Genomic DNA, 27,992 nt, shown 5'->3' with positions numbered 1-27,992 from the left:
ACACCTGTGCAATTTGTCCATCACCCCAAGAACAGGGTATTTATGTAAGGTTTGGATGAGCAAAAAGGAAGGCTGGGAAAAGATTCAGCAGCTCTGATAGGAGAGGGGAAATGGCACTGTCTTGAGCTGTTAACATCACAGCATGCCCTGCTCTGTTCAGACACTGCTTCACACAAGCCCAAGCCTATGTTAATTTAATAAATGAAAACATCCTGTGCATCCCCAGTTTGGCAAAGGTAGGATTTGGGGTGAAGGAGATCTCCTTTGCTTACTCCGCATGTTTTGCCAGTATCCCCCAACTCCCTGAAATGTCAAGAGAAAGATCAACAGAGTGAAACGTAATCTCAAAGAGAAACACAATGTTTTTTAAAATGTCCTCACAGCAGCAATCATAATAAAAATACAAACCTGAGGTTTGTAAAAATCTAGCAATAAAACCACAGACATCTTTACAACTCCCAGATACACAGTGCTCCCCAGCAGCAAGCACAAAAACCCTCCCAGATGCAGGGAGCAAAACTATAACTGGGGAACAGACCTAATTGTTTTACAGCCTGCAAAAAAAAAAGCCACACATGACACCAATTCACAGGTCATTACCAGTCACCATCAGGGAAGAGAAAATAAAATCCCTTCATTTTTCCTCACCTAGAGACTATGGAGCAGCTGAATTGTATGGAGGTGGAATGCTACACTTACAGGCAAGTACATGGTTTAGGTTCATAAAGCAAGCTCAGATCTTTGTGCTGTTTCCAGGTCATTTAAAGCCCTTTTCTTTGCAAGCCAGATTATGGGCATCGGTACTGCCTCAGCTAACGGTAAACGTGTTCTGTTCAATGGGAATAATCTCTCTTAACATGTGAGGCAGGACCTTGGGCAATGTAGCTCAGCTTCCCAGTGTGCTCTGGCAGGTTATTTAATATTTCCATGCCTTGAATCTCCCATCAGCAAAAGGAATCCTGTAGTTCTTCCACTCCTTGTCCAACAAAGTTTAAAGCTCTTCACATGGGCACTGTTTATTATTAGGAGGCAATGGAGGACTGTGGCAGCAGAGGGCTAGCTGCATGCGAGGTGATCAGACTCACCTGAGTATAGAGCAGGATTATAAAGCGCAGAGCGCTGTTGGTGGAGGACGTTCTGGTCCCCCTGCAATCGTTTAGCCTCGTACTTTCTTATGCCCTTGACTTTACTCTTGGGTACATCCAGAATTTTGAATTGCCCACCTGTTTGCCTGTATTGCTGGGGAGGCAGGCATCAGCTTGCTGAGATGATGGTACTGATTCAGCTATTGATAACTGCAATGACTTGTCTTTTCCTCTGTCTGCCATGGAAATGAACCCATGAGGTAGCAATGATGGGAAATTACTCAGAGAAAAAAAAAGTTCAACGTAGGCCAGGTTTAAAAAGTCCAGAGTAAACACTGCCTCAGCCTTGTACTGTATAACTGTCAAGTCACATTGCAGTATGTTTCTTGATGCTGATAATTTAACAATTCTTTGGCCCAAGGGTACATCTCCCACTGCGAATCTGCTTCTCCAAAGCAGCTTTATCACTGACTTGAAAGGAAGCAATCATGGCGTGTGTGTAAATGTATGTGACGAGAGCTAATGCATGGTAATAGCTACAGCACATCTGGCAGGTCTGACAAAACAGACAAGGTTCTGTATGTGTATTTTGCTCCCTGAACATAGAGGTCACTGACCTTTTTCCTGATGATCTTTGATAGAATACAGTAGGCAGAGCCTGGGCATACATATATAAACCTGTCAGTGATTACTTATATACTTGAGACTAGATTTTTTTTTTTTTGCAAAAGCCTTAAAAAAAAAAAGCAGATGTCACAGGTCTTCTTTTGCCCTACAAAAAAATGTTTGTTCTTCTCTTATTTTTCGGCTATTCACAACTTGGCCTTTTTCCTTTGGGGACTGATTGTCTAAGTTTAGCTGCCTAGTTGAAGAGGTTTTTTGAAAGCTGTTCTGGGCCTTAATCGCACCCTTTCTGATTGAAATGAGAACCTTTACTCCCCAGGTTCCTGGGAAAGGCCCATGATGTCATTTCAAGGTGGGAACTGCATTTGCCCTTGTTTGTACAATCACAGAATTCTGGCTAACAGCCATCTCATGAATTAAAGCTGAAAATAATGGATTTTCTAAGAGTCTGGTTGGTAAAGTGGAGATAAGGGAGCTGAGTAAGGGGCTGATGCCTTCTCCCAGCCAGCAATTGTAGCAATGTTTTACGTTCACGGAATAGGTCGATTCACTTGCACATTTAATAGATGAGGTAAGGGCAGCTTGCACTAAATGAGCTTTCTGGGCAATGTATGATATCAGGGATGCAAAATCCTGTCTGCCCACTGCTGCAGGGAGCTGCCTGCATGCGCTTCCAGAGCAAGGCCTGGCAGATCAATTTGCAGATGATGCTTTCTTTTACTAAAAACAAACGCTGATGCTCCTGAGCATCCCGCTATGAAGCAAATGACCGCTAAGGCAATGCAGGCCAATGTGCCACCTTTGGGATATGGCTGACCACGCTCTGCTCAGCACTGTTTCATTAGCGGTAAGCTACGCCGCAGCAGAGTTGCAAGAAGGATCTCTGTGTTGTACCCCCCTCCATGCACAGAGACGTGTGTGCACCTCACAGCAGCCTGCTCCCACCTTCTGCTCCTCCAACCCCGGACATCAGGCTGGATTAGGCATCTCCTGGATCCTGACCCACTTTCTCCAGTTCTGCTCCTCAATAGATGTCTGAGTCTCAGTTTCAGCACTTGTCATCAGATGTTACTTGTTCTGCAGCAGGAGGCTTCCTCTTGTACCAGGAACCCCACTGGCGTAAGCGTTGTGCAAACAAAGGAAAAACAATAACTGAAACCAGTCTCTGCCTTAAGGAGCTGACAGCATCTCCCTTATTTCTCCCAGCTTCTGTAAATAAATCCTTGGTAATTTTGCTGTTTTTCAGAGGATGATAAAAGGACCTGTCGTCACTCCCTAACACTGACTTTTCCTGCCATTCACTAAGCTTTCCCCTCCCTCTCCCATGCAGGGAGAAGTTTGTTAAAAATTAGATCTCATCTGATGACTGCTAATTATCTTAGAGGCTGTTGGTAAGATGCAGTGAAGGGACCACAGACAGCACTCAAGAACAGCCCTGCGAGAGGAATGCTGGCTTGGCCAGGGTCACTGAGCAGAATTAGGCCTCGAGTATTTTAACTGATGTTTCTCCAAAAGGATGTCCAATAGCAAAGGTACTAAATAAGGATTAGTATAGAAGTCTCTCTGTATACATACACACTTACGTACATTTGGTTCTGATTTTTAAAATCTTCCCTTTTGGAATGGGGAGGGATCACATCACCCTTCAGATATTAACATTTTGGTTGAATTTCATCCTGGCTGTTGTTCCCCACTCTGCATCAAGCTTTGGGAAAGACTGCACAATAACTTGCCCTTGTCCTACCCCCAGCACACCTCTGTGGAGAGCAGAGGATTTGCACAACAACCTGTGGGCTGCCTGCTTGCAAGGAGAGACGGCCACTCCAGCACAGCCTTCTTCCCGATGGGGTGAATGTGAAGCTAATCCCAGATTCTTATCTCAGCCACACTGATCTAATTAATAGTAACTCTTTTAGCTTTTTAGGGTGGAGGGTGTCTGGATTTAGAGCTGCATTACCGGAAACAAAACGTGGCCAGCTGTGCATGTTGATGTTACAGATGCACAGCAAAGAGAAAAAACACCTGTGTGCAGCGACACAAGAGAGGTGATAAAACTTTTCTGCTTCCAGCTCTGCAGCCTGCTGCTCTCTCCTGTCTCTGTAATCTGTGCTCTTCAAAAAACAAAGCAAGCAAAAGAAAAGGAGAGAGAGGCACCTTAAAAGCAAAGAGCCAGCAAGAGTGAGAAGATGCCCTGCCTCTGATGTCCTGGAAATTCTCTGTCCCTGTTCCTAGTACAGCCTGGAGAGCAAACCCAAGACCACAGAAAGCACAGGGTAGGAGGCAGATCATCCGAGACAGACACAGGACAGGATCAGCCTTGCCCTAACCTCTCCCTAATATCTTCCTGCACTCATCTCCCGTTAACAAATTAGCATAGGCCTTTTAAAGTACGAATGGCCCCTCCACCAAGTACACACCAATTTCCACTCATCCTCTTACCTGGTCCCCCTCTCTGTTCCCAGACAGCATGGAAAGGAGGAGAAGAGCCCAGAGCTGGCACTGGCAGGCAGATGCTGCTGCTGCTGGGAGCCCTCCTTCCTCCACAGGCATTACATTGTCTGCCCAGGCTTTGCAGCCACTTGATTTATTTCTATATATAAACTTCGGAGATGCTTCATGCAAGCAACGTGGCATATTTCCAATGCAGCCAAGCCAGCCCACAGAGGGCATGCAGGGCTACGTGACAGGGGATCAGAGCAATTTTTCAGCTGGTCCTGAGACAGACTGGCCAACCTGCAACTCTGCTTAGCAACAAGGTCCTGGCAATCCGTGCAGATGATTGCATCCCGTCAAATCCAGGCAAATCCACCCATGCAAGGAGTTCCCTGCTCTGCAGAGCTTGACCATATGGCTGAAGAATAAGCTATGAAGGGACAGAGGTCTTTGAACCGAAGTTCAGGACTCCGAGGTCCTCAGATCTGGAGTCTGCTTGCTGGATTTTCTGCCCCATCCTGTCAAAGCATGGGAGTCAGGAAGTCTGTATTTTAACTCAGTTTCCCCATGGATTTTCTGTCTGACCCTGGGGTGGTTGCTTGCTTAGAGCCAGGCTTTGAAAGGATGCCTGCAGTTTTCACAGAAAGCTGTAACTGCATGAGGCACTGATAATTACAGTAGAGGGTACAACCCACAGGGAACATAGGGCTTTAAGGACTGCTGCACACTGTATCATAGCTTTTTGTGATCTCTGATTTTGGTGGAGCATAAACAATGTGAGATTTTACTGTAAGATGCTTGTATCTCAGAGCCCTGCATTTGCACTTTGATGGATTGGGGATTTGAATTTCTGGAGAAAAACCCTTGGCCATCTCCAAAGCTCAGGAGTTGTGATCGGGACCAGAGCTGCCTCCAGCCCAACTCTCTGCAAAGAGGAGTCACCGAGCTATAATTAACTGTATTACACAGCACTCTCCTTTTCAGGATTTTTAAAGAGCTTTGCAGATATTAATGACACATAATTACCATGCTCGCAGCACCCTGCAAGACAAAGATATTCCCGTTTTGAACACAAAGAAACTGGGGCCGTTCACCTGGCGAGGGGCAGCAGATACTGCTGCTGAAACAGAGCAGCCTTTTAAAAGATGACAAATTGGGGTGATGTTTGCAGGCTGAAACTTCACAGAACTGAAAACTTCAGGAAAAAACAGGGGGACATGGAAAAAATGCTTAGGGACTATTTCAATGAATGTATTTTCATCCCTTGGTTTCCAACACGTTTCCCTTACGTGGGGTACAGGGGTATGTTTCTGTTCTATGAATGTCACATCTTAAGGCCCGTTAATAAAAAGCACTTTCTTTCCAGCAACACAGCTAGGGGTTTTTCCTTCATCTGTGTTAGGTTATTAGGGATCCATATTGAATTTAACATCCTTCTGTCCTTCCTGCCAGGATGATTCAAATGGCAAATGCGTTTCTCTTTTGGCACAGGTCCTAACTGAATCAGCTTCTCAGACTAGTTCATCACCTAACGGGTTCCTAAATTAAGAGTCTATGTTTTATATAAAAAGCTGGATGGATCTGAGATAAAATGGAAGGAAAAGCATGAACAGGACAGGGCTTGTTCTCTGCTCTATGTCTGCCCGACGTTGCAAACGGGCACTCGAGTTCAGCCTCGCTTTGCGCAGCTGCTGCACAGAGATGCCTCGAAGGAGGGATTGGGGGGGGGGGGGGGCAGGAGCCACCAGCTGTGTCCCAGGCTGGGGACATGCCCTGGGGACACTGCTCACGCCCACCCCATGCTGGTGGGACACAGCAACCTGCTCCTTCCCACTGCTCCAACACACTTAAATCTCCTCCTGTACCAGTCTTTTCACTTCTAACTGCCCATTTAAAACTGGTCTTCTTTGGGCTTAGCTTTGACTTTGGGCTTAGCTTTGACTAAGAACTAATAAGCTTGCTTAAAAATATTTCCCTCCAGGCTACGTTGCGCTTCATTTTCCCTGGCTTTAGGAGCCGCAAAGTGCAAAGCATCTGTAGATCAGTCCTCAGTTTCCTCAGACACAACGGACTCACGTTGAAGGTACGCAGATCCGCCAGCTTGCAGCTTAACGCTGAATTTGATTTTGGTGAAGGTGTGAAATAGTTATCTATGTTGTGTGTAGTACTTCTCTTTCCTTAGAAAATTATCATCTCTAACTTTTAGAAACTTTAATCAGCCTTTTCTGTTGGCTGCTTTAAAAAAAAGTTTCTGTCTTCATTTTGAAGTCCCTTATGAAGTATTTTCTTTCCATTACAAACACAGAAAAGACACTGTGTGCGAACTGCACGCAAGATAAATCTTCTTAGGCTGTTCCTGCGTGTGCCACTCGCAGGGGCAATGTCCTGGTCATGGGCAATGCCCCGATTGCCCTCACCTTTCTGTACTCATTAATTGTGGGGGAATTTCTGTGCGTGTCTGCCAGGGCACACACTGTTGGTCTGAACTTGTGTGCATCTGCCAGAAATATAATCACATGCCGGTGAATGTGCCATGTGGCATCATCTTCCACATGGTTTTATGCAGAAAATACAGATGCACAAAGAATATCCAACCACGTACGGCTGCACATCCAGGACCTACCCAGCTGGTGTGCAGTTTGAGGTCACATGCATATATTCATGCAGAAAAGACACTGCAGAGCCAAGGTGCATGTGCAGAAATGGATAGACTGCAGAAATTCCACCCCTAGCAGCTTGCTCCGCTGGGGCCGTGCTGCTGCTGCTGCTGCGCTCATTTCAGAGCACTTGCAGGGAAATTCTCGCCCCTGTGGCCAAGAACCGTCTGGGCACAGGGAGACGTGTGCCGACATATTGCCAACAGCACAAAAATTCCCCCGGCTCCAGGCTCCCTCCTTTCTTTTCTGTGCATCCGCACACGGACACCGTCACGGCCCTTTGGAGCACGCGCAACTTCTGGTCACAGACACGTTTCCGGCAGCTTCGCCGCCCTTCCTTCGCACGGACACACACGTACGTGTGTGTGTGCACGCAGACCGCTTCACATGCAGGCGTGCATCTACGTGCACGCACTGCTCCAAACACACACGCACACCCCTGCGTGCACCTCTCCACGCACGCATGTGCACGCGCGACGTTCGAATGCTGCTGCCGCACGTGCATCCACGTGCACGCACCGCTCCCCGCACAACATGCGCGTGCACGCACGCACGCACGCACGCGCTCCTCCCCGCGGGGCACGCGTACGCTCCTCCCTGCACATGCATGCGCACACCTGCGCGCGCGCCGGCAGGTGAGCGCACGCGCTCTCCGCTCCCGAGCGCGCGGGGCGGGCGGGCGCACGCGTCCCCGTTCCCTCCCCCCCCTCCCCCGCCTCCCGTGGGCGGGGATAAGGCCGCGGCCGATGACAGCGCTGACCCCCCCCCCGGTTGCCATAGCGACGGGCCGGGCTGCCGCAGCCGCACCTGCGCCTGCGCCGCCGCCCCCGGTTCCCCCCCCCCCCCACACACACACACCCGGCGGCCGGTAAGTGCCGGCCCCGCGGGGCGCCCCTCGGCTCCTTCGGGCTGGTGGTGAGGGGCGATGAGCGCCGGCAGCGTCTGACCGGGCTGCAGTGCCGCCGGCAGCGAGGGGTGGGCGGTCCGGTGCGCCCGTGGGGGCCTGCGGCGGGAGGGAGCCGCCTCGGCACCGCCGCGGAGGGCTGAGCAGGTGAGGGGCCGGGGAGAGGCGGCGGCCCCGGGCCGGCTGAGGGGGCGGGGGGGGGGCGTTACGGCACGCTGTCCCTTCCCCCCCGGGCCAGCTGAGGGGGGCACCGTGATCCCCCCCGGGGCTGGGCGTGGGGCGGGTTAGTGGCACCGCCGCTCCGTGAGGGGGTGAGGCCTTTCCTCCCCCCTCACAGGCACCCACCGGCTGTCTCCTGCGCGGCGCCGGGCCCGCCGGGGAGACCCTCCCCGCCCGCCGCGGCACTGTGAGGCGGGTCGGGTCGGGTCCTGTCATCCCCCCTGCCCCGAAGGCGGCGGGCAGGGGTGTCGGGGCACCCCGCTGGCCCCTCTCTCGTTAGGAGGGGTGGTCGCGGTCCTGGAAAAGCAGAGCCTCTGGGGAGAAAGGTCTCCTGCCCACCGCCGCGGCGGTGGGGCGAGGGCAGCCCGCCTGGGCTGCGAAGAGCAGAGCTGGGTGTGTGGGATGGGCCACTCCTGCAGCCGTCTGCCTGGCCGAGGGTGTGTTGGCGCTGGACCAACGTGCCGCCTTATCTCTCCTAAGAGCGTAAAAGGCCCTTTTTCTGGTCACTAGAGCAGCAGAGGAGAAAAGGGGTTTGTCCTGCAGCTCACTTTACCCCTTATCTTTCCATTTCTGCTGGCTCGAGGGTAAGGATGCTTCTTTCATTTCTGGTTGGGAATGTATCCTAGCTCAGGAGAGAGCAGTCCGCCCATTCACATCCTTCCCCAGCATCCGTCTGCACAATTCGGATAGGCTTCAGGGGAGCTGCTGACTCCCCCTCACACCCACTGGGGCAGGTTTTACCTCACATCCTCTTTCATCCTTCACAGTCTCCTTTTGTATGGTATGTTTTCACTTTAGAAAGCGACAACAGTGTCATTTTCATGAGTAATACGGGTCCTGGAAAGAGAAGGTGGATGGATGGATGGTGTACATTTTAGAGTGGGTAGGGAGTAATCCTCATTTGAGACGAGGAGATTTTTTCCTTCTGAGGAGAATGCCTGTCGCTTGTGGATATGGCAGCAAAGAAGTGCAGGGCGTCCTCAGACATGCAGATTCTTCCAGCCGCATAGATGCTGTTTCCCTATGCTGGACGTGGGGTGGGACAGCAGGGATGAAGGAGGGGCCCTTCCCACCACGGACAGTGGTATGCATTTGAATTTGCCTTATTAAATTGTGTAAAGCTGAGACAGTGAAGGTAAATAAAAACACAGAAGCTGAGGCAGCCCTGAGGGTGGAATTGTCCATTTTGATCTGCATTGCAGGTACATAAGAAGCATCCAGGGTACTTGTTGGCTTTGCCTAGATGGTAAGATGCTTAAGCTTAAAAAGCGTTATTGATGCCTTTGCAATATAAATTATGCTTCTTAATGTAAAAAAAAAAAAACAAACCCAAAACCCCAAATGGATGTGACTGTAAATACAGTGCCTTTTTCCATATAACTTGCTCATTAGTGAATGTAGTTCTGGAGTGCTTTACTATGAACCTCTGGGAGACAGACATTTATGCTATTAAACTGCACGTTGCTTTTTGATTTGACTATTTAAAGCAAGTGCTTTATAAGCAGATAATGGCAGAGTTGTAATATTGTTAATTTTTCAAGCTTTTGGTTGTGCAGAGGTTCCAGCAGTCGTTTTTAGTGAAACAACAAAGATCAGGAGGTCATAACAGAGGAAAGTATCCATTGCTTAAGTAGAAAAAAGAATATTGGCCACACTGACACATCACGACTTGTTTTCATCCTATTACCATACTTCTGCTTAGTATATCTGTAAAGTTTCCTTGACCATCTGCTTAGGAAAGACAAAGGTCTTATGACCAGTCCAAATGGTGTATGTAGTTTTCAGTCCAGTAGTTGTTGCAAACTCTAGAATAGCAATCTTGTTTCATTCCTTAAAGTTGCTTCCTTTACTTCAGATTTCAGATATAATTGCATACTTTCAGGGCTTTAAAACGATTTTTTTTAATGCATTTTGTCATTGGAGTGACAAAAATCCAGCTTTTCCTCTGTGTGCCTTAATTCAAGAGGCTCTAGGTATTAAGGACAATATATTTGCTCATGCAGATCTACTATGTTAGTCAATCCTTTAACAGCAGTAAGCAGAAGAAAAACTCCCCAGTGCTATTATTCCAGAACGTGGACCATAATATAACCTAAAATATTTCTTGAACATTATAAACAGTGTAATAGAGGGAATACAGTTGCAATGAACTAGTTTGCAGGTTTACTTTTGCTAGTGTGTTAGACTCTTATTTCCAAGTGTCTCATTACTTTTCTATGGCTTAAAAAAATGGTGTTTTAAAGTAGCAAAACATTGAAGGATTGCTTTTATATTCTCAGGATTCATAATGTATTGCAATACTTTTGTAAACAGAATACTATTACGTAATTCATCTTTTTACTCAAGTTCATGTTTAACCTCATTTTTCATAGTAAAGTTTAAAAAAATGTAACAAATTGTAGTTTACTTTGTACAGAGAAGAGACATCATCTTTCTGAAACAGTTCCTAATGCTTAAGAATTTTTTTGCTGACAAGTGACAATTTCTTTGTATATTTGTGTATCTATATACGTATGTGTCTGTTAGTTACTAACAGTGGTGGTTTTTGATGAGCAGTGATTTACTGAAAAATCAGCATGTCAGATAACGATGCTTTAGGCGAAATCGTTAAGTGTGTTCTGACTAGACAGGGGCATAGCTCTTCCTACTGCTGGTTTAAAAAGCAAAACCACAGATGAAGGAAGGAAGGAGCTAAGGATTTTGGTGTAGAAAAAAGTTGCATGAAAGGTCTCTGCTTTGGCTTTCATGTCCACTGCAGCACACAATAAAACATTGTGAGTGGCTGTAAAACATTGAAAAGCATAGGTGTAAGTCTGTGTGCCTTATTGCTGCTTCCACGCTGTTGTTATTGATACAAATATGCTGCAATAAGCTAATATTGTGTAACCATAACCCATATTGTCAGAGCAGTCTCTGGCAGAGCGTGTCCTGTCCCTGGGAACAATGGTAGTGAGTGCCCAGAGCCGAGGTGGAGTTGAGGCGGGGAGGGTGCCCTTTGTTCAGGCAGAAATCTTATCGCTAGAGCTCTGGTTTCCTTTGCATCTGCAGCATACCGAAACAAACTCTCCGCTCCTTTCTTGCACACTAGTCTAATGCAACATCTGGAAAAGCAAATGAAGATAATGAGTTGTGCATTTAATAGAGCCATGTTAGCTGCCCGGTTGCTACCTGCTGCACCTCACCACCAGTTCCTTCACTTACTTGCCAAGACCCGGCATCCTTTATGTATCTGGCCATAGTATCTTCAATGAACTTGTGCCTGGCTAGTCTCTGTGCTCGTTTTTCAGTGATATAAAAATTGTCTTCCTCTAAACAAGGATCTCCAGCAGTCTGGTAATGGGTGTTAGTATTTCCATGTGATCAGTGAATATGTCTAATATTGTTTTAAGGTTATCTGCAGCTCATTTCTCCTGGCGATGTTAAAGAGCATGGTACTATAAATGGGAGCGATACATTTATTTACTACTAGAAGTTAGAGGCATGACAAAATATTGTGAAAAACAGTGTCCTTGGAGTGTATCAGAACTTCTCCAAACTGTTGTTTGGGTTTAAATAATCCTTGAAAAAAAGCCTTTTATTTGGATTGCTCTTTCTTTCCTGCTATTGAGGAGGATGTTTGCTCTCATTTCACTCCCAGAAAACCTTTGGTTTGTATTTAAAATGTTAAAATATGTTGCTGCTTGTTGGTCTTAATTATTTAGTGAGAGACAGGATTTAAGATCAATGTTATTTAAAAACCTTGCTTGACTGAAAACTGTAAAATTACGTGGCTTCTCCCTAAACAGAATGATAGCTGCCTCTAGAAAGGCTGAAAGTATGCCAGGGAACAGTAGCTCCTTGTAATCTGAGTCAGTGCTCAGAGGGAGGGCACAAAAGGTGCAACAAATCGCATCTCTGTGGAGCAGAGGTGTCGAGCTTAGGAAGTGTCCATCTGTGTGAAAAAAATCATGTGAATGATGTCATTAGGGGCAGGTTTCCTTTGTAATAAAAGTGTGTGTGCTTGCTTGCTTTCTATTCCTCATGAAAGCTTGATTTAAGCTGTGTACAGTTTTATTGTCTCAGTTTGAGATACCTGGGTTATGTAAGCAAGAGTATAAAGCACCTCTGTCTGAAATCTTTGTTTTGGCATCTTATTTACTTAAAACAAACAAACAAAAACCACAAAAAAAACCCAACCTAAAAAAAAAATCTTATACTTGCTTAAGAAAGGACTTAGACATAGGTCATCACCACCACTAGATTTTCTTCATCAGCAGCTCTCAAAACCTTTACTTTAGCAAAGTGGAGACCAATTTTTGTATGTTTGATCATAGTTGCTGTTCCAAAATAATAAAATCAATGGCTTATGAAACAGCATCACAGAATGCATTAGAGAAAAGCATACTCCTCAGCGTGTTAAACTTGCCTGAAAAATAGTTGTGCTGTTCTGTAGAGCTGCTGTTACAATAGCTGTTCTCTGTAAATGGATCTCTCCTAGGAGGACAAATTTATTTAGCTTGCTGTAAGGCTTCAGTGCCTTTTGATGTGTTTCACAAATATTCCAGGTAAACTGAAAATCATAATTTCTGCAGTTCTTGCAGTAGAAACTCAAGCTCAGCTGAGTGCCTGGAGCTGGTGCTGCTGCAGGAAGCAGTTCTGCCTGTACCACCCCCTTGCCCTGGTTACAGATTTATATATTTATTTTTATTTCTTTTTTTCCACCTTCCCCAACAGCTGCACAGGTGACTGCAGTGCTGTATGGCGAACCCATCACCTGAAAAATAGCCAGTGGAAAAACGGGTTTGTTTTTCAGCTGGACCAATTCCCTGACCTGGTTCACGGAATGACCAGGAAGGTGATTTCAGAGCATTTCAGAAATGCGACAGTAAATTCTTGCTCAGTATATGCAACTGGAATGGGTGAGACAAAGTCACGGCTAGGCTGGATAGCTAAATAGTTGCATGTCTGTGTGGTGGTAGGTTATTTTCCTGTTTTGGGGAAAACTGCCCAACAAAATTGCTAATGTGAATCCAGCATAGTAATTTTTCTGGTTTGTTTCAGGCAGCCTTCAGAACTGGCAAATTTTTAAAAATGACACAAATACATTTTCTTTGAGTTCTTGTGCGATTCACATGTTATTGATCATAGAGAATAAAATTAAAAGAGGAGATGAAGTGTTCATACATGAATATTTTATATCTAAAAAAACCCTTGACTTTTCCATAGTATAGTATTATTTCTAAGCATGAATTTGAAGTTATACTTAACATATCATTGTACAAAAACCTCCCACAGCCCACCTTACTAGCTTAAGTCCTGATCCAGCTTTTACCGAAGCTGGAGAACTTTATGACTTTGAAACAAAGAGAATCAGGCTCGGTTTTATGCGTAACATTGATATTGTGTTAGTCTGGGGGAATTGAATATTAATTTTTTTGTCATTCCCCTTCTGACGAGAAATTGGCTTTACTTAGAAAGACTAACATGCATCTTCGCAATATTGTAACTGACTAGTTGTGATTGGGGTGCGATCTGTGTTCTGTGGCTTTGATGGAAGTTGTATTAAAATAACAAACCATTTTGTCCTCAGAATGAAGGGGTGAATAAAATAGGAGTGTGTGCTAGAAAGCAGAAGAGAACCAACCTGTTCCTCTAAATTATGATGTAGCCTTAGTCATGAGGGCTTTTATTGTCACTTTATAAAAATTACATGGACTTATGATTGTTAAAGGGGTTCTTTTGAAGTAATTGGTGTTATCTAGATGATACCTTCTTTGTTTCCCTAAAGTGAATTATGCCCAAATTAGGTCATTTTCAGTGTTTCCTGCCAGAGTAAGCTATTTCTTCTTGACAGCTGTACAGCCATACCATTGGATACCCTTGTATTGGTCAGAATAATTGTATCCGTATAAAATGCCACTGCAGGACCATTTGATTTGATTCTCTAATAGTCTCTGTCATGGTAGTGATCTTAACATCTGATTACTTTTAGTCTGCTTCCATTGTGACAGCTCTGGGGTTGGGTGGTCTCAAGGACAAAGAAAACTCCATGTGAATTATTCCTGTCAGTCCTTGTGACTTCAGGTAGACAGTCGGGCATGTAAGCGGTCAGCAATTTCTGTGCAAAGTACCAGCTTGCTCATTTAGAGCATCTAGAAGAATTAAATCATTGCTACCAGGAGTGTGTCCACTTAATTATTCTTCCTGCTGCCATACCAATCACTGTAGGAGTAACAAAAAATTATTTTCTTAGTAAAACAGTAAAACCTGTGCTTCCTCAGGAACATTGCAGAGGTTAACTGGAACGAGTCTGCAGAATCTCTGATCAGAAAATGAAGGGGAAGCCAGGCAGAGAAACAACTGAGTAAAATAGCATCGAAAAGCAGTAGAAATAGAAAAGGAGCTGAGAAAGCAAAATCATATCCTTCCTCAGGGAGGAGAGTGGCACATTTCCTTTTTTCCCTCAGTTGTCTCCAGGAGAGAACTACTAATTTTGCTTGGCTTAAAACACACAAACTATAAGAATATGAAAACAAGTTATTGGGACAGTAATTGCATCTAAGTATTGTTATACTTTAACACAGAAGGCAGAGGAAGAGGGGGATAGAGTTGTGGCTGTAAGATGTACTCCATGCTGATAAGGGAGCACTGAAGAAGGGGAAGGACCTTCACAAGGTGGTTGTGTAGGCCTAGCATATAGTCTGAAGAGCATGACTTCAAGAAATATTGAGCTAGTTAAAGTGGTTTAGTCTAATGCACAGGTGAATGAGGGGCAAGCATAAATCTGAAACTGTGTGATAGGCTATTACTAAACTGTATTGTTGCTGGGTCTACATTAGTAGAAGTATAATGGTATCAGGTTGCGGGGTGGGGAGACTTAAATGTCCATGCAGAGAGATAGCAAAGCCCTTGAGTTGGCTGTGGAGACTGCAGGGTTTCCTTTATTGTGTCCTTTGAAATAAGCTGAACAAACACTTTGAGAATGGCATATGTCTCTAGAGATGGAGAGCTGATCTAAGCAAAGAACAGCTAAGTGTCTGTCAGATGGGCATTTTATCATTGGAGCTACATTATTTAGAAACGTTTGGTCAGTTCAGTGACAGTCTTTAAAATGGGGACTGGCTAAGACTTTGAAGGTTCTTAGGAGAAAACTCCTGTGTCCTTAATTAGTTCTTGAAATTGTATTTTGTACAGCATACAAAAAGCATTTTGGCAGCTTTTGTCATGTTTTGAGGGGGCACTGGCTAGACACCAGTTGAGAGGAAAATGCCTGCCTGCCCCATACATGTTTCAAGAAGATTTGGATATGTGTTGGCAGGGATCTAAAGCAGCTTCTCAGGTGATAGTCACCCCATCCATGTAAAAGGAGATTATTCTGTTTTGTTTAGTGGATACCAAACAGGAATGAAAATGTTAAATAACTACGGTTGTTTGGGCTTCATTCCAGCAGCTTCCTTTGGACTGTGTCTAAAGTCATAGATTAGCATCTCCCTCCTCTTATCTTGCAACAGGGTATAGAGATGCTCTGATTTAGTGCAAAGGTACCTAATACACAGCCAGATGCTCACTGCTTTGAAATATTTTGAACTCTGTCCAAATACTTAAGATCAGAAAAGGCCTGGAGCCTGCACATCATCTGCAAGGCAAGATTTGGCTGTTTAAAATGTAGCAGTTGTTCAAGGTGAGCATGTGATGAGGTGCATTTTGGAAGCTCTTGTTAAATATTATTCATTTTCAATTTAAGATTTATTTATTTTCGTTGCCTTTATAAGGGAACATGCACTTGTATAAGAGATGGAGCAGTTCCTTTTTAAGATGGGCTTACCAAAATGTTAATTTAACTTACCTTCTCCACTTTACTGGAAAATGAGGGCTTAGGTAGGTGCAGCAAGGATTAAAGTGTTGCAGTTAATGTTCCCAAGGGAATGCTGTTTAATTCATTCCATTTGTTCCTCCTAGACTATATTCAAGAGAAATCATGAATCCATTGTTTGGAGGACTTGAGGCTCAATCTTTGAGCCTATCTAGAAACATTTTGTGATGGTGGTGATCCTGAGAAATGAGAAATTTTGCATGTTTTGAGGGTTGAATGCAGCATACCATCCAGATAAAGCTTGTGTAACTGTGACAGGTTGGACACTGTTGGTGTTTAGCATGAGTCTTACTGTGAAAGAGGAGGTGTGTTACCATTGCAGTGTTGGAACACTGCAATGCCCCTTTTAATGTTTTATCGTCCTTATCAAATGACATATGCATGCCTAGTGGGAGTTTGCCCAGCTCTGCATTGCACAATTCCTTTTGTATAAGAACATAGCAAACTCTTTTTTTTTAAAGTTGCTTTGGAGACAAGGAGAAAGGGGGAAAAACCATAGTGACATAACTGTTCTGTGGTGTATGCAGTTACAGTTTTCTCGCCAGCATTGGCTTAATTTATCTGATGAAATCCAGCCAGAGACTGGTTGCTTTGAGAGCTGTCCCACTGATTTCCATGGTGAGAGAGTGAAGAGTGCTCATCTGGGCTGCTAAGGGCTCAGCTGACTTCTGCATTTTGCTATTTCTCTTGTGCTTCTTGATCGTAGCCTTATTCTTGGCTGCACATTCTTTCTTGTTTCAGAGAGCAGGAGATGAAATCAGGTTAGTGCAATCCCAGAACTGCTTTATAGGATTTCCTCTTTGAAACCCCAATGGGAGACGTACCTGAATAGATTTCTTTTATTTTTCCTTAGACTGACCCCTCTCAAGACCATGTTTTGTATAAAATCTCAGCTGCTCATGAGAGCTGATGTGGTTTGTGGCTCAGTGCTATGCACCAAGAAACAGCAGGTTAAGAATTGTTAAGGAACTTGGAGTAGCTGTAAATCCCACTAACCAAACTCCCTGGAATGAATTCAAAGCATCTGCATAGGGAAGTGGTGGGAAAATGTTCACTGACTTGTATTAAAAGAAACTATTAATTAATTTTAATGTATTTATTTCTTTTTCATTACATCTCCCCAGTCTATTCCTATTTAAAAAAAACTTTCTGACTGCATGGGTCAGTAGGTCTCACTTGCATCATATCCTATGAGCTGCTGACAAATTTGAGACTAACATAATAAAATGTTTTATGCAATCATAGTAGCTTTCACTAATGGTACACCTGAGAATGCAGAGTTAAAGGGGTGCTGTTAATTTATAATAGCTTTTTCCAAGTTTCAATCCATGGTTTAACTTTGTAACAGTTGTCAATGGTTTTGGCTTTAAAAATTAGTTTATATTTTTTGCATGGTGTCCTTTGACCTTTACATGACCTAAATAAACAAGGAAGTTGATTAGTTGTAAAATGCTATGAAATGTACAAAATATGCAAACTGACTGTAAGTGCAGAAAATGAAATAAAAACCTTCAGTGTTTTAATAATCCAATTATTCAAAGAAAACTATTTGTATAAAATGACTTTTCAGTCATAAATCAGCATATTTTCATGCTGCTACTTCTTTAAACAAAACAAAAAAACCACCACCACCCCACAAAACACTGTTTTCAGCCAGTATGCTTTAAATTGAAATACATTATTTGGGTGGGCTTTTTCAGAGCATAATCACACTAAATCATAACAATTTGGACAACAAATAGCACAAGTAATGTCCCTTCTCGCTCTGTCCTGCGGAAGCATCGTGGATGTGAGCATCCAGGACGGTCGCAGCCAGGATGTCTACTTCTCTCTCAGGTTCTGTCCCTTTACAAAATATGTAATGTGGTGTTGCCAGGCTCTTTAGGGTAATCTTTATTCAGGTGTCTGACCCAAAAGCAGAACAATCGCCAGAGCAATTCTGTGATGTCATGCTGAGAGGGTTTTTCCCTCCTTTTAACCCCGTTTCTGATCTTCAGAAATGGCCTGTTTGGTAAGCTTGCCCAACAACAAATTAATTGGCTAGGTTGTTGGCCTAACTTACTGTATATTCTAACCATATTTTCTAACTTTTTGTGTCCAATTCACTTGTATTAGCTCTAGGGGCATAAAACAATTTGATATTATTCTAGAAAGAGAAATATTTTCTCTTTATCTGGTTTCTGCTTTGGCAGTTTGGCCAGCTTTTTAGTTAGGCACTGGCTTAAAAAGTTCCTACGGGGAAAAATATTGCTGAACTTAGAACTGGGTGAAATGCAGGTGATCTGTGGTGTCCTGGTTTCGGCTGGGATAGAGTTCATTTTCTTTCTAGTAGCTGGTATAGTGTTATGTTTTGGATTCAGTATGAGAAGAATGTTGATAACACGCTGATGTTTTCAGTTGTTGCTAAGGCGTGTTTACACCAAGTCAAGGATTCTTCACTTTCTCATGCCCAGCCAGCAAGAAGGCTGGAGGGGCACAAGAAGTTGGGAGGGGGCACAGCCAGGGCAGCTGGCCCAAACTGGCCAAAGGCATATTCTATATCATGTGACATCATGTCCAGTATATAAACTGGGGGGAGTGGGGCTGGGGGGAATCGCTGCTCGGGAACTAACTGGGCATCGGTCAGAGAGTGGTGAGCAATTGCATTGTGCATCACTTGTTTTGTGTATTCCAATCCTTTTATTATTATTATTGTCATTTTATTATTGTTCTTATTATCATTATTAGTTTCTTCCTTTCTGTTCTATTAAGCTGTTCTTATCTCAACCCACGAGTTTGGGGGTTTTTTTCTGATTCTCTCCCCCATCCCACTGGGTGTGGGGGGAGTGAGTGAGCAGCTGCGTGGTGCTTAGTTGGAGTTGAACCACGACGTGGGGTATCTGAGAGCTCTTCAGACTGCAGATGTGAATTCTTTCTCTTCCCTCATTTGTGCGATAGAAATTTCCTTATAAGTTTGGCTGCAAAAGCAATCAAAAATATTTTTAATATTGTGCTAATGAGCTTGGTTGACAGATAATGCATATTCAGTTGAAATCAATTTAATCCAAATCTCAGACTTGAATAATATTAGGTCTAATTTTGTGTTTTAAGATTTGGTGTAAGATAGGTACAAAGCAACTAGTGCCTTGGAATATATTGTTGTTAATACTAATTTCTGCAATTCTAAGCAGATTTCATAGCAAAAGCATCTCTGTATAGTGACTGTCTATGCAAGGCACTTTCCCCTTTCCTTGGTTTTACAGTAGATGGTTTTGGCTGTTTCCCAGAACACACGTGCATGGATTGCACACTGTTTGTATGTGCTCTCTAAAAAGATATGACTGGGTGGGGTAGAGTGGGGTTTGAACTGAAGCTGCTGCCCATAAATTCTGTGGAAGCTGTGACTTTACCACCGTGGCCTTCCCTTTCCCTTGAAGGAAAGGAGGGAGGATGGGCAGGCAACCAGGCTGCAGTGAGGAAGAAAAGCACAGGAAGGTTGCAGAAGGCTTGTGGGAAAGTCGGCCCTGCGAGGAGAGAAACTACTTAGTGCAGAGGGGCTGCAGCTAAAATTCGTAGTGGATTGATTTAATTGCTCTCACTGATTAATTTACCGGTGCTGCAGGGAAGATGATGCTTTTGTGCTGGTAATTTTTATTTTCTTCCTAAGCCTATAAAACTAGCCTGCTTCTGATTATTATTTTGTTTTCTTCAGAGTAGGTAATTCTAGTGTGATCTTTAAGATGCAAGAGATCAAGGTGAAAAAACAATTGAGGAGATGAATAGTGACAGCCTTGTTCTGCTTTTTCCAACATCTAGAAAATAGTTTTTAAAAAATGCATTTATTTGCAAGGACTGAGTTGTAAACACTGTTGCTGGTGATGAAGTCATCTTCTGTTCAGATTATAGTTACAGGTGTAAAGCCACCATTAGTAACCATTGTGATAGTAAAGGCTTCGGGATACTACGTGTAGGCTATTCTTTCACCTCGTGCTGTCAGTGCTTAGAGTTTCTTTTGAAAAAATACATTTCTTGATTAAAAATCCCTTCTGAGCCTTAGTGTACCATGCAGTCTGAGCTCCAGCTATGGTGTGGGGGTGGACTCTTACAGGTTTTTTTTCTGCTCTCGTATTCAGTCAGTAAGAGTATCATGCTCACTTAAGAAATTGGATGATTGATTAAAGCTTCTGTCTGCCTGAAGTCAGCTTTGCAAACAAGATGATGTCACTTTGAAAATGTAACACAGCTAAAATGATCACTAATACTTAAAAGTAATGGTACCCCACAGTAATTGCTATGGACTGTGTAGTCCATCCTCAAACAGTCCTCTGATGCTGTGGGCGGTGAGGGGTACCAGTGTAGCAGTAATGGAGTGTCCCAGTGCGCCCACTGCCAGCGTGTGGAAAGCAGTGATGACTCAGATGAGCCGCTCTTCAGAAGTCATAGAGCCAGAGCCTGTATGCGCAACTCGGTTTATTTCTTACTTAGCCAGCGCAGAAACCTCTTTTTAGAGCGTTTTTGGTCCATAATTTTCACTTGTTTGCTAATGGTGGAGACTGCAAGATGACCCGTTCCACTCAACAAAGCACAAGTTGGCACCATCACCCTCATTCTTCTTGAGCACTGAATTTAATCTTTGATCTCTGTTATAAAGTAACCAAGAGCTCTGTTTTGCCTCTTGCACAACAGTGGATTCCTTGAAAGTCGTTTACGCCTTCACTTTATTTTTTTTTTTACAATCAAATGTATGCTTCTGTAAGGATAAGTGAGTTGATGATGATGTCAGTTAAGGTCACACATGAAATCAGGAAGGCTCTGGGTGTGTGATTTCTGCCCCCTTCCCCGGTGCTTTAGTGCTTTACCAAGGTGCAGGAGCACTGAGTCTGTTTTTTTAGGGGGAGTAAAAAGTATAAAATTAAATGCAGGGCTATGTTATGTTTAGGAACAACAAAAGTGTGTTACTTTCTCTGAGTGTATGCTCTACCAGTTTTAAACTTGTGGAATCAAATTGTTGTCATAAACCTACATACCAAAAAGACCCCAATGGAAAACACTTGACATGGCAAGACGAACCTGTTAAGGTGCCTGTGAGGCAGCCACGGAACAGAATTAAGGTCTGTCTTAAGCACAACATGTGGTTCCCCAGTTACAGACAGGTTGTAATGTCATTGCAGATGGTTGTCCAGGCAACGGGAGTCCTGATTCTTTACTTATCTTTGTAACCTAAATACTGTAATTGTTTTTACAAAACCACACAGATAACTGAATTTAGCCTTTCGTGCTGTAATGACAAAGCTAATGCTCCTTGGCATCAGCAGTGTTTAACCCGGCATCCTAACGACTTTATCAGTCTCCCGCCTCCTTGGCAGCAGGAGAGGGCTGCTGTGGCTCCCAGCCCTGACAGGCCAGATCACTGGCTGTGCACAGGCAGTGTGCGGAGGCACTTGACAAACCTTTCCTCCTTGCTCCTGGTGGTAGGACAGGGGCTGCAACAGTTCCCTGGGTTGCTCTGTCCCCCAGAAAGTATTTCTCCCACTGTGGCTTGTGTCATTCCCACCTGGTATGTGCTACTGCCTGTCACTCTGGTGTCCCCATGAGCCTGGCTCTCTAGAATTTGTCTGTGCACCTATTTTTGTGCTGTCATTGTGCTCCTGAGCTGCCTGAGAAGGCTGGCTTACCAGAGTTTTCAGAAAGCTCCCCAAGGATGACAGCTTTCATGCTAAAGAAATTTAAAGTGTAGTAATGTGGAGTTATTAAGGACATATGTTTCCGGAAAGTTCTGCTCATGTAGACCCAGCAGCATCTATAAACCAGCTGTAGGCTGAGCAGCACCGTGCACCCTGTAGCAGCAGTAGCAGCATGGCACGCTCTGTTTATGCAGAGCAGGGTAATGATCACACAGTGAAATTCAGGATCTAAAAGTATACCTGAGAGATTTTTGTGCTTTGAAAGCAGCAGGAGGATTGCATACTGTCATTGTTGCTTTTTCTCATTAGTATACTTATTTTAGAGTTGAAATTTCACTAGGAAACAGGGCAATAAACAAAATCCTGTCATGACAGACTTGGTGACTAGATATCACTAGGGACCTGGTAACTCCTGTTTCTGCTTCTCTGGATGTTCCTCCAGGTACACCTTTAAATGTCACGGAAGAGAGCCCCAGGGCACAGTGTGTGCTTCTCCACAGGAAGCATCTGGCTGTGCCTGGTTTCGAGGAGCTATTTTTACCTCTCGATCAGGGAATTCATTTGGGAGTCTGTATCTCCAGCTCTACCAGACAGATGTTTCTCAGCAGTTTGGCCTGTGGGTATATGTAAAACCATTGCTGCCTTATCGGGAGCAGCAATAACACTGGCAGTGCAGGGCTCTTCAATAATACCTCTCCAGCATCATACAGTTAACCATTTCTGTCTCTGAGTCTGAGCACTGCTGTAGTCAAGGCCTAGTTTTATAAGGCTGTTCTGCAAGGAAAACCTAGTGGTGTAATAGCTTTCGGGGTACTCATAACCTGAGCAAGAAAAATCTGTTTGTTTTCTCTTTAAATGAAACATTGTCCTTGTCAACTGTCTTGTTCCATGTCATCGGGGCCCATGCAAGATGCCAGTCTCCAGTGCCATGGGGCCTGCACCAGGAACAGGATCCTGCGCTGGCACGGCTGAGGAAACGCAACAGCAGCCAGAGTTTCCTCCTGTGCAGGTCCCAGTGAGCACATCTTGGCTAAGGTGGCCCGTAGCAACTGCATCCATGACAGTACCACCAGGCCTAGCTGTGTGCTACACCCTCTCATTTGCATTTCTCTTAGAGATGGTGTGTTTTAGTGCTTTCTTCCTTGTTCTTGTCCAGGGATGTTACTAATTCCTGTATCCCTGGAGGTAAGTAAGTGGAAAACCCCCAACTAGACAGAGGGACATACTAGCCCATTTCTCAGAACTCCACTTTTATCTTCTAACAGGATTAGTGACTTAGTCTGTCTGAAGTTAATCCTTTCTATGTGTTAACTCCAAACAAATGCATTCCTTATGCTGCTCTGGCCTAGAGTATAATTAAGCTTTCTATGAACTTGGAGCACTTCTAGTTGAAACAGTCATGAAATGGAAAAACCTTTTGTGGCATTTGCTTGATTGCATATCAGTTCATTAATAGCAGAATTCAGCTATTCCTGCTAATCCTGGCTGTAGAGCGAGGATCTTGGGATGTGCAAGATCACTTGCTGTTTCAATTCTACATCTGTTTACTGACAGGGTAACTGCATGTCAGGATGGCAACTTCAAACCTGGAGAACCAGCTACAGAGTGCCCAGAAGAATCTGTTGTTTCTCCAGCGAGAACATGCCAACACATTGAAAGGCCTGCATGCTGAGATTCGACGCCTGCAGCAGCACTGCACAGGTAGCTGGGAGAGGATGCCAATGCTGACTCAATGCTTAATTCTTTCCTCAGGAATGGAGTAACTGCTTCTTACTACTTCAGCAGTGAAACCTCAGCAACAAAGTCCACCACCACCTTATATTTAGGGTGATCAGCATGTATCTTGGGACACAACTGTGTGGTCATTAAGCAAGGATTTTTTTATTTAAAAAAAAACAACACTGGTAGTTCCAGTTGGTTTACAGATTTAATAATTTGTGGTGGATCTATTATTGCTTCAGGTGGGGGGGAAGAGTAAGTTTTATTTTTATTGAAGTATGCCATTGTAAGCATGCTCACCAGGTGGTGTATGGGGTGGATGATGATGTTCTAACAAAAATAAACAACTTTTTTCCTCAGATTTAACCTATGAGCTGACTGTAAAGAGTTCAGACTTGTCAGGTAAGGAATACATAGCATTTTTCTTTTAATGGTCATGTTAAACTTCCTCATCTTTTTCAATGTTTGTATTTTCTCCATTACAAGTAGGTGAGAATACTTAGCCCTTGGGATGTTGACTTTATAAATTCTAAAGGTATAAGAGTAGTTTTCTACTTTCCAGACTTACTGTTATTTATGAAGTAAATTCACGAGTTCTTTACCAAGGTCACCCAGGGAATTTTTGAAAGAGCCAGGAACAGAGTGTAGAACTGCTGACTCCTCTCTCTCTTGCTGGACAGTCAGTTCCCTGCATGCTATATGGGAGCATGGGGCAGGAGAGTGAGCCTATTATTAAAACTTAGCTGGTACTGTAATTGCACCACAAAGCTTATATATATATATATATATATATACGCGCGCGCGCGCACACACACACTCTATGTATTGTGGATAAGAAGGAACATGGGCAAATTTAGCAAAGCAGCTGAGCAGCTTTGCATGTGCTCAACATTATTTCTTGATATTGCAATGTTGCTCAGATGCTTTTCATCACAGGATTTTTCAGAGTAGGTGATGTATCAGTGATGCCACTGAGTTGATGCTGTGCCAAGCTCAGACACTGCCCAGTGTGGAGGGGACAACACCTAATGCTTCATAGTCAATAGCCCTGCGACACAGGGTGCTTGTTAGTGGAGATGTTCAGGCTGCTGGTCTCTGCTACACAGTTGGGAAGCTGTCCGGCTCTAATAACCAGGGGAAGAGTGACAAAATTGCCCCACAGGCCCTATGGCGTGAGGGCAGGGGTGCTGAGATGGGTCAGCCCGCCTGTTCCTGATGGCGTGTCCTCAGCGGTGCAAGAACCCCTAGTGTTACAGGGTGATGTGAAGAGAAGGCAGCCAGGCTGGGACCACCTAATCCCCACAGAGACTTCTGCAGCAGCAAAGCCTTAGTGACAAGGTGCGCCTCTGCCTTAGAGTCATGGGCTTCAGCTGCCCATGGAGGGGTGAAGCTAAAGCCTGAGCATGTCTTCCTGGTGAGCTGTGACAGCATCTCCGTCACTCTTACCAGCCAGTCTGGCATTTGCAGTGGGAAAAGCTGCTCTTAATAAGCAGAGGATTTGCAAAATGGCTCCAGTTTTGAGCAAGTTCAGCAAGCACGGTTTCTGTAATCTTTGTTCCCCAGAATATGTGAAATGTCTCTACTTAGTATCAACACTATTAAACCATGTGAGTGGCACTAGCTCCTGATCATTTCCTTAAAAGCTGTCCTAGTCCTTCTGAAGATGAAGTAATTTTAAGAGCATTAGCTGAAGTTAGTCTTTGGGATTTCTGTCATGGCTTTGGGATGGCAAAAGGAACCCTATTGCACTATTTTATTTATTGGCTATTGTTAACTTGAAACACTTCTGCTTTTCCTATTCTTCTAGGAAATGGTATTTCAAGAAGTGATGAACTCAAAAGAAAGTGTGAAGATCTTGAAGCTCAGCTGAAAGTCAAAGAGGCTGAAAATAATGAATTATTGAAAGAACTTGAGCAAAAGAATGCGATGATAATGGTGCTGGAAAACACTATTAAAGAAAGAGAAAAGAAGTATTTGGAAGAATTAAAAATGAAAAGCCATAAGCTCAATATGTTGTCAAGTGAACTAGAGCAGAGAGCGAGCACTATTGCTTACTTAACTTCTCAGCTGCATGCAACTAAGAAGAAGCTGATGAGTTCAAGTGGGACTTCGGAGGGGACCCCTTCTGGCAGTCCTGTGTTGTCCAACTATAAGCCGTCCCCTCCCAAAGATAAACTGCCGGAGACTCCGCGGCGCAGAATGAAGAAGAGTCTGTCGACACCACTCAACCCCGAGTTTGAAGAGGCCTACAGAATAGGGTCGGATAGCCGGAAGCTGCTGTTAAGAGAGCCCGTGGATGCCATGCCTGATCCCACTCCGTTTCTGTTGGCCAGGGAAACGGCAGAAGTACATCTTATTAAGGAGAGGCCGTTAGTTATTCCACCTATTGCTTCAGATCGTGCATCTGGTGAATCGCACAGCCCAGCCCGAGAGAAGCCGCACAAGGCACACATTGGGGTGGCGCATCGCATCCACCATGTCGCGCCATCCCAGCCTCAGCCGGAGGTTGAAACGCTGGCAGTGGATCAGGTCCATGGAAGCAAAGCGGTCAGAAAGCACTCAGGGACAGATAGAACTGTTTGAGTAAAATCACTGAAATGCTCTACTCTGTTGCTGTTTATGCACTGTGATCCTGTAGGATAAATAGCACCTGCAGTAAAGTTTCTTTTGATGCCCCCTGCATGCCAAACTTCTTCCAGATACATCATTGATAGATTATGCTCCTCTAATGAAACCTAATAGGACTGTGTTCATATGGCAAGGTATATAACTACTAAATGCTGTGGCCAAATCAGGGGTACCTGACTGCTTGCTTCTGAGCACTGCTCCATTTATTGTAGCTACACGTGTGGACAAAGGCACAGGCTGCAGGCTGTGTTATTAATCAATATTAGTGAAAACAAACTTAACTATAAACCTGCAGCAGTATGTACTGGCTGTTTGTTAACATTTGAACTATCAGTGGTTCTTTTGTCTTCACTGTGTATGATGTAAGCACTTCATACACAAACACTAATCTCCATGACAAAGCCTTTCTCACAGTAGCATTGACAATAGTGCAGATGTACGTACACTTTAAAATGAACTAAGGACATCTTTTCCTCCATATAGCACATGCTCTCGATTTGCAAATTGTGCTCATAGTTTCCTGAGAGTCCCAGCAAGCATTACTTGATTAATCCTAAATCCTTTGGTTTGTGGCTTTGTTTAAGTAAAAACTGGGGGGAAGGGAATAAAGCACTCTTAAAGGGTTAATGATCCTCATAGAAAGAGTATAAACACTGGGTTGGTTGGGGGGGGAGGGTGTTTGCTTTTTTTTTTTAAATTGAATGGCTCCATCACACCTGTTTGTTACACTAGTCAGTACACTGCACTTGTAGCACCTTCCATACTGGCTCAGAGCAACTTTTCCAGGGAGAAAAATGTAACTGGCTATCCAATATGGAAATGGTTCTTTATGCTCTAACCTGCACTTTTTTGTAAAGGGATTATTTTTGTTTCCTGAAAAACCTTAGTCTTGTTCTGGGCATCATCAGACAGTGCTGGCTTCTGCCTGCTTAGAAACCTGAGCTGTCCCTCTAAAATGTGTGTATTATTTAGTTTAAATTTAAGTGATGTAACCAATTCATACAGGAGGAGAACCTGGCATCCTTGATTTTTATCCTTGTGGATTGGGATGGACTTGCCTTGCACTTGCCCTGATTCCCCTACTCCTTTCTAGTAAGCAACAGATAGACCCAACAGCTGTTAGACTACTCGATTATATTTTAATTTTTTTTTTTTTCCTAGGAAAGAAAGGCATACTGCGAGCTGTGAGCGTATGTAATTTTGGGAAAGGAGCACAAATTTGACCATTTTTCTTAAATTCTGATTAGCACCTCCAGCTCACCTCTGCTTCACTCTTGTCTGCAGCCTCTGAGTAGGACCAGCAAGAAACAATGGCTCCCAAATGCTGCTAAGCTTATGATGTGCCTTCAAAAACTTGGAACGCATACTCTCTGTGAAAGCTGATGAAGGATCCCTGCCTGCCCTCTTTCCTTCCCCTTGCCAGCTGTAGTCTGCCCCTCTTAAGCTTTTTCTGCAGCTGTGTGTTGGTGTGTGTCTCCCACTGGAGCCTTGGATCGCTATCTGTCAGCTTCCCCCACAAAGGCACTGGCAGGATGACAAAAGCTGTTCTCCCTAACTGTGGTACTGCTAAATTTCCTGTGCAGCATGACAACTTACAGCAGGGTTGTTCCGAGTCAGAGAGGGTTTGAACACCCTGTAGCCTGAGGCCTCTCGTGCCTGTGCACCCTCACAACTCGGTCACTTGCTGTTGTGATGCCCAAGAGACACTCTTCAGTGTTATGCCTTGCTGGTTGTGTGGGTAGGTAGGATTTCTTACGTGAATGGTGGGGAGGGATAGGGAACAGCTGTGTTCCTGAAAATGGTTGGTTAAAGAAAGTTTGTTATTCTGTGGTTTACTATTTTTAAATGTATTGCATTAACCAGCAGTGGGTTTGGGTTTTTTTTGGTGGTTGTTGCCATATTTTTATGGCGATCTACTGTATGACTGATCTACCCTGCCACTTGTTCAAGGATGATGGAAGGCACCACTTCTAAGCGCAGCAGAAGTGATGCTTTGGGCAATTAAAAACATTTCTTACAACTATACAGGCAAACCTCGGTCTTTGTGTGTGCAAGACTAACTTATTACCTCTTTCGTATACATAGACCAGCTTGGAGCCTCTCTAAAAGGAAATACAAATTATGAAAAACACTTTCCTCTTCAAATGTGTTTATTGATGACAGTACTAGCTTGGTTATATCATACTATTTAAAGTCAGGTGTGCCTAA

General features: G+C 44.1%; 1 protein-coding gene across 5 annotated transcripts; it reads left to right on the top strand.

Annotated features, from left to right (window-relative positions):
* The first annotated feature begins 6,200 nt into the window (after positions 1 to 6,200).
* Positions 6,201 to 27,809, top strand: CCDC92 (coiled-coil domain containing 92). 5 transcript variants are annotated; one of them, XM_069794835.1, is made up of 4 exons: positions 6,201 to 6,225; positions 22,992 to 23,138; positions 23,517 to 23,558; positions 24,964 to 27,809. In XM_069794835.1, exons 2-4 carry the CDS (start codon positions 23,009 to 23,011, stop codon positions 25,737 to 25,739), a joined length of 948 nt encoding a protein of 315 aa, XP_069650936.1. In that variant the 5' UTR covers positions 6,201 to 6,225; positions 22,992 to 23,008; the 3' UTR covers positions 25,740 to 27,809. The 5 variants fall into 5 exon arrangements, with proteins under 5 accessions (XP_069650936.1, XP_069650933.1, XP_069650932.1 ...); XM_069794832.1 differs by lacking the exon at positions 6,201 to 6,225 and adding an exon at positions 7,641 to 7,667; XM_069794831.1 differs by lacking the exon at positions 6,201 to 6,225 and adding an exon at positions 7,674 to 7,850.
* The last annotated feature ends 183 nt before the right edge of the window (positions 27,810 to 27,992 follow it).

The sequence above is a fragment of the Haliaeetus albicilla genome, chromosome 10 (genome assembly GCF_947461875.1).
Source record: "Haliaeetus albicilla chromosome 10, bHalAlb1.1, whole genome shotgun sequence".
NCBI classification, from domain to species: Eukaryota; Metazoa; Chordata; class Aves; order Accipitriformes; family Accipitridae; genus Haliaeetus; species Haliaeetus albicilla.
The sequence above is the reverse complement of the archived record's forward strand: the minus strand, read 5'-3'. Positions and strand labels throughout refer to the sequence as shown.

What these genes read in the sequence shown, in the direction of transcription:
- CCDC92 (XM_069794835.1), top strand. Translation starts at nt 23,009, where the DNA reads ATGGCAACTTCAAACCTGGAGAACCAGCTACAGAGTGCCCAGAAGAAT. An exon ending in CCTGCAGCAGCACTGCACAG is followed by an intron (nt 23,139 to 23,516) that starts GTAGCTGGGAGA and finishes TTTTTTCCTCAG; the next exon opens with ATTTAACCTATGAGCTGACT. An exon ending in AAAGAGTTCAGACTTGTCAG is followed by an intron (nt 23,559 to 24,963) that starts GTAAGGAATACA and finishes CTATTCTTCTAG; the next exon opens with GAAATGGTATTTCAAGAAGT.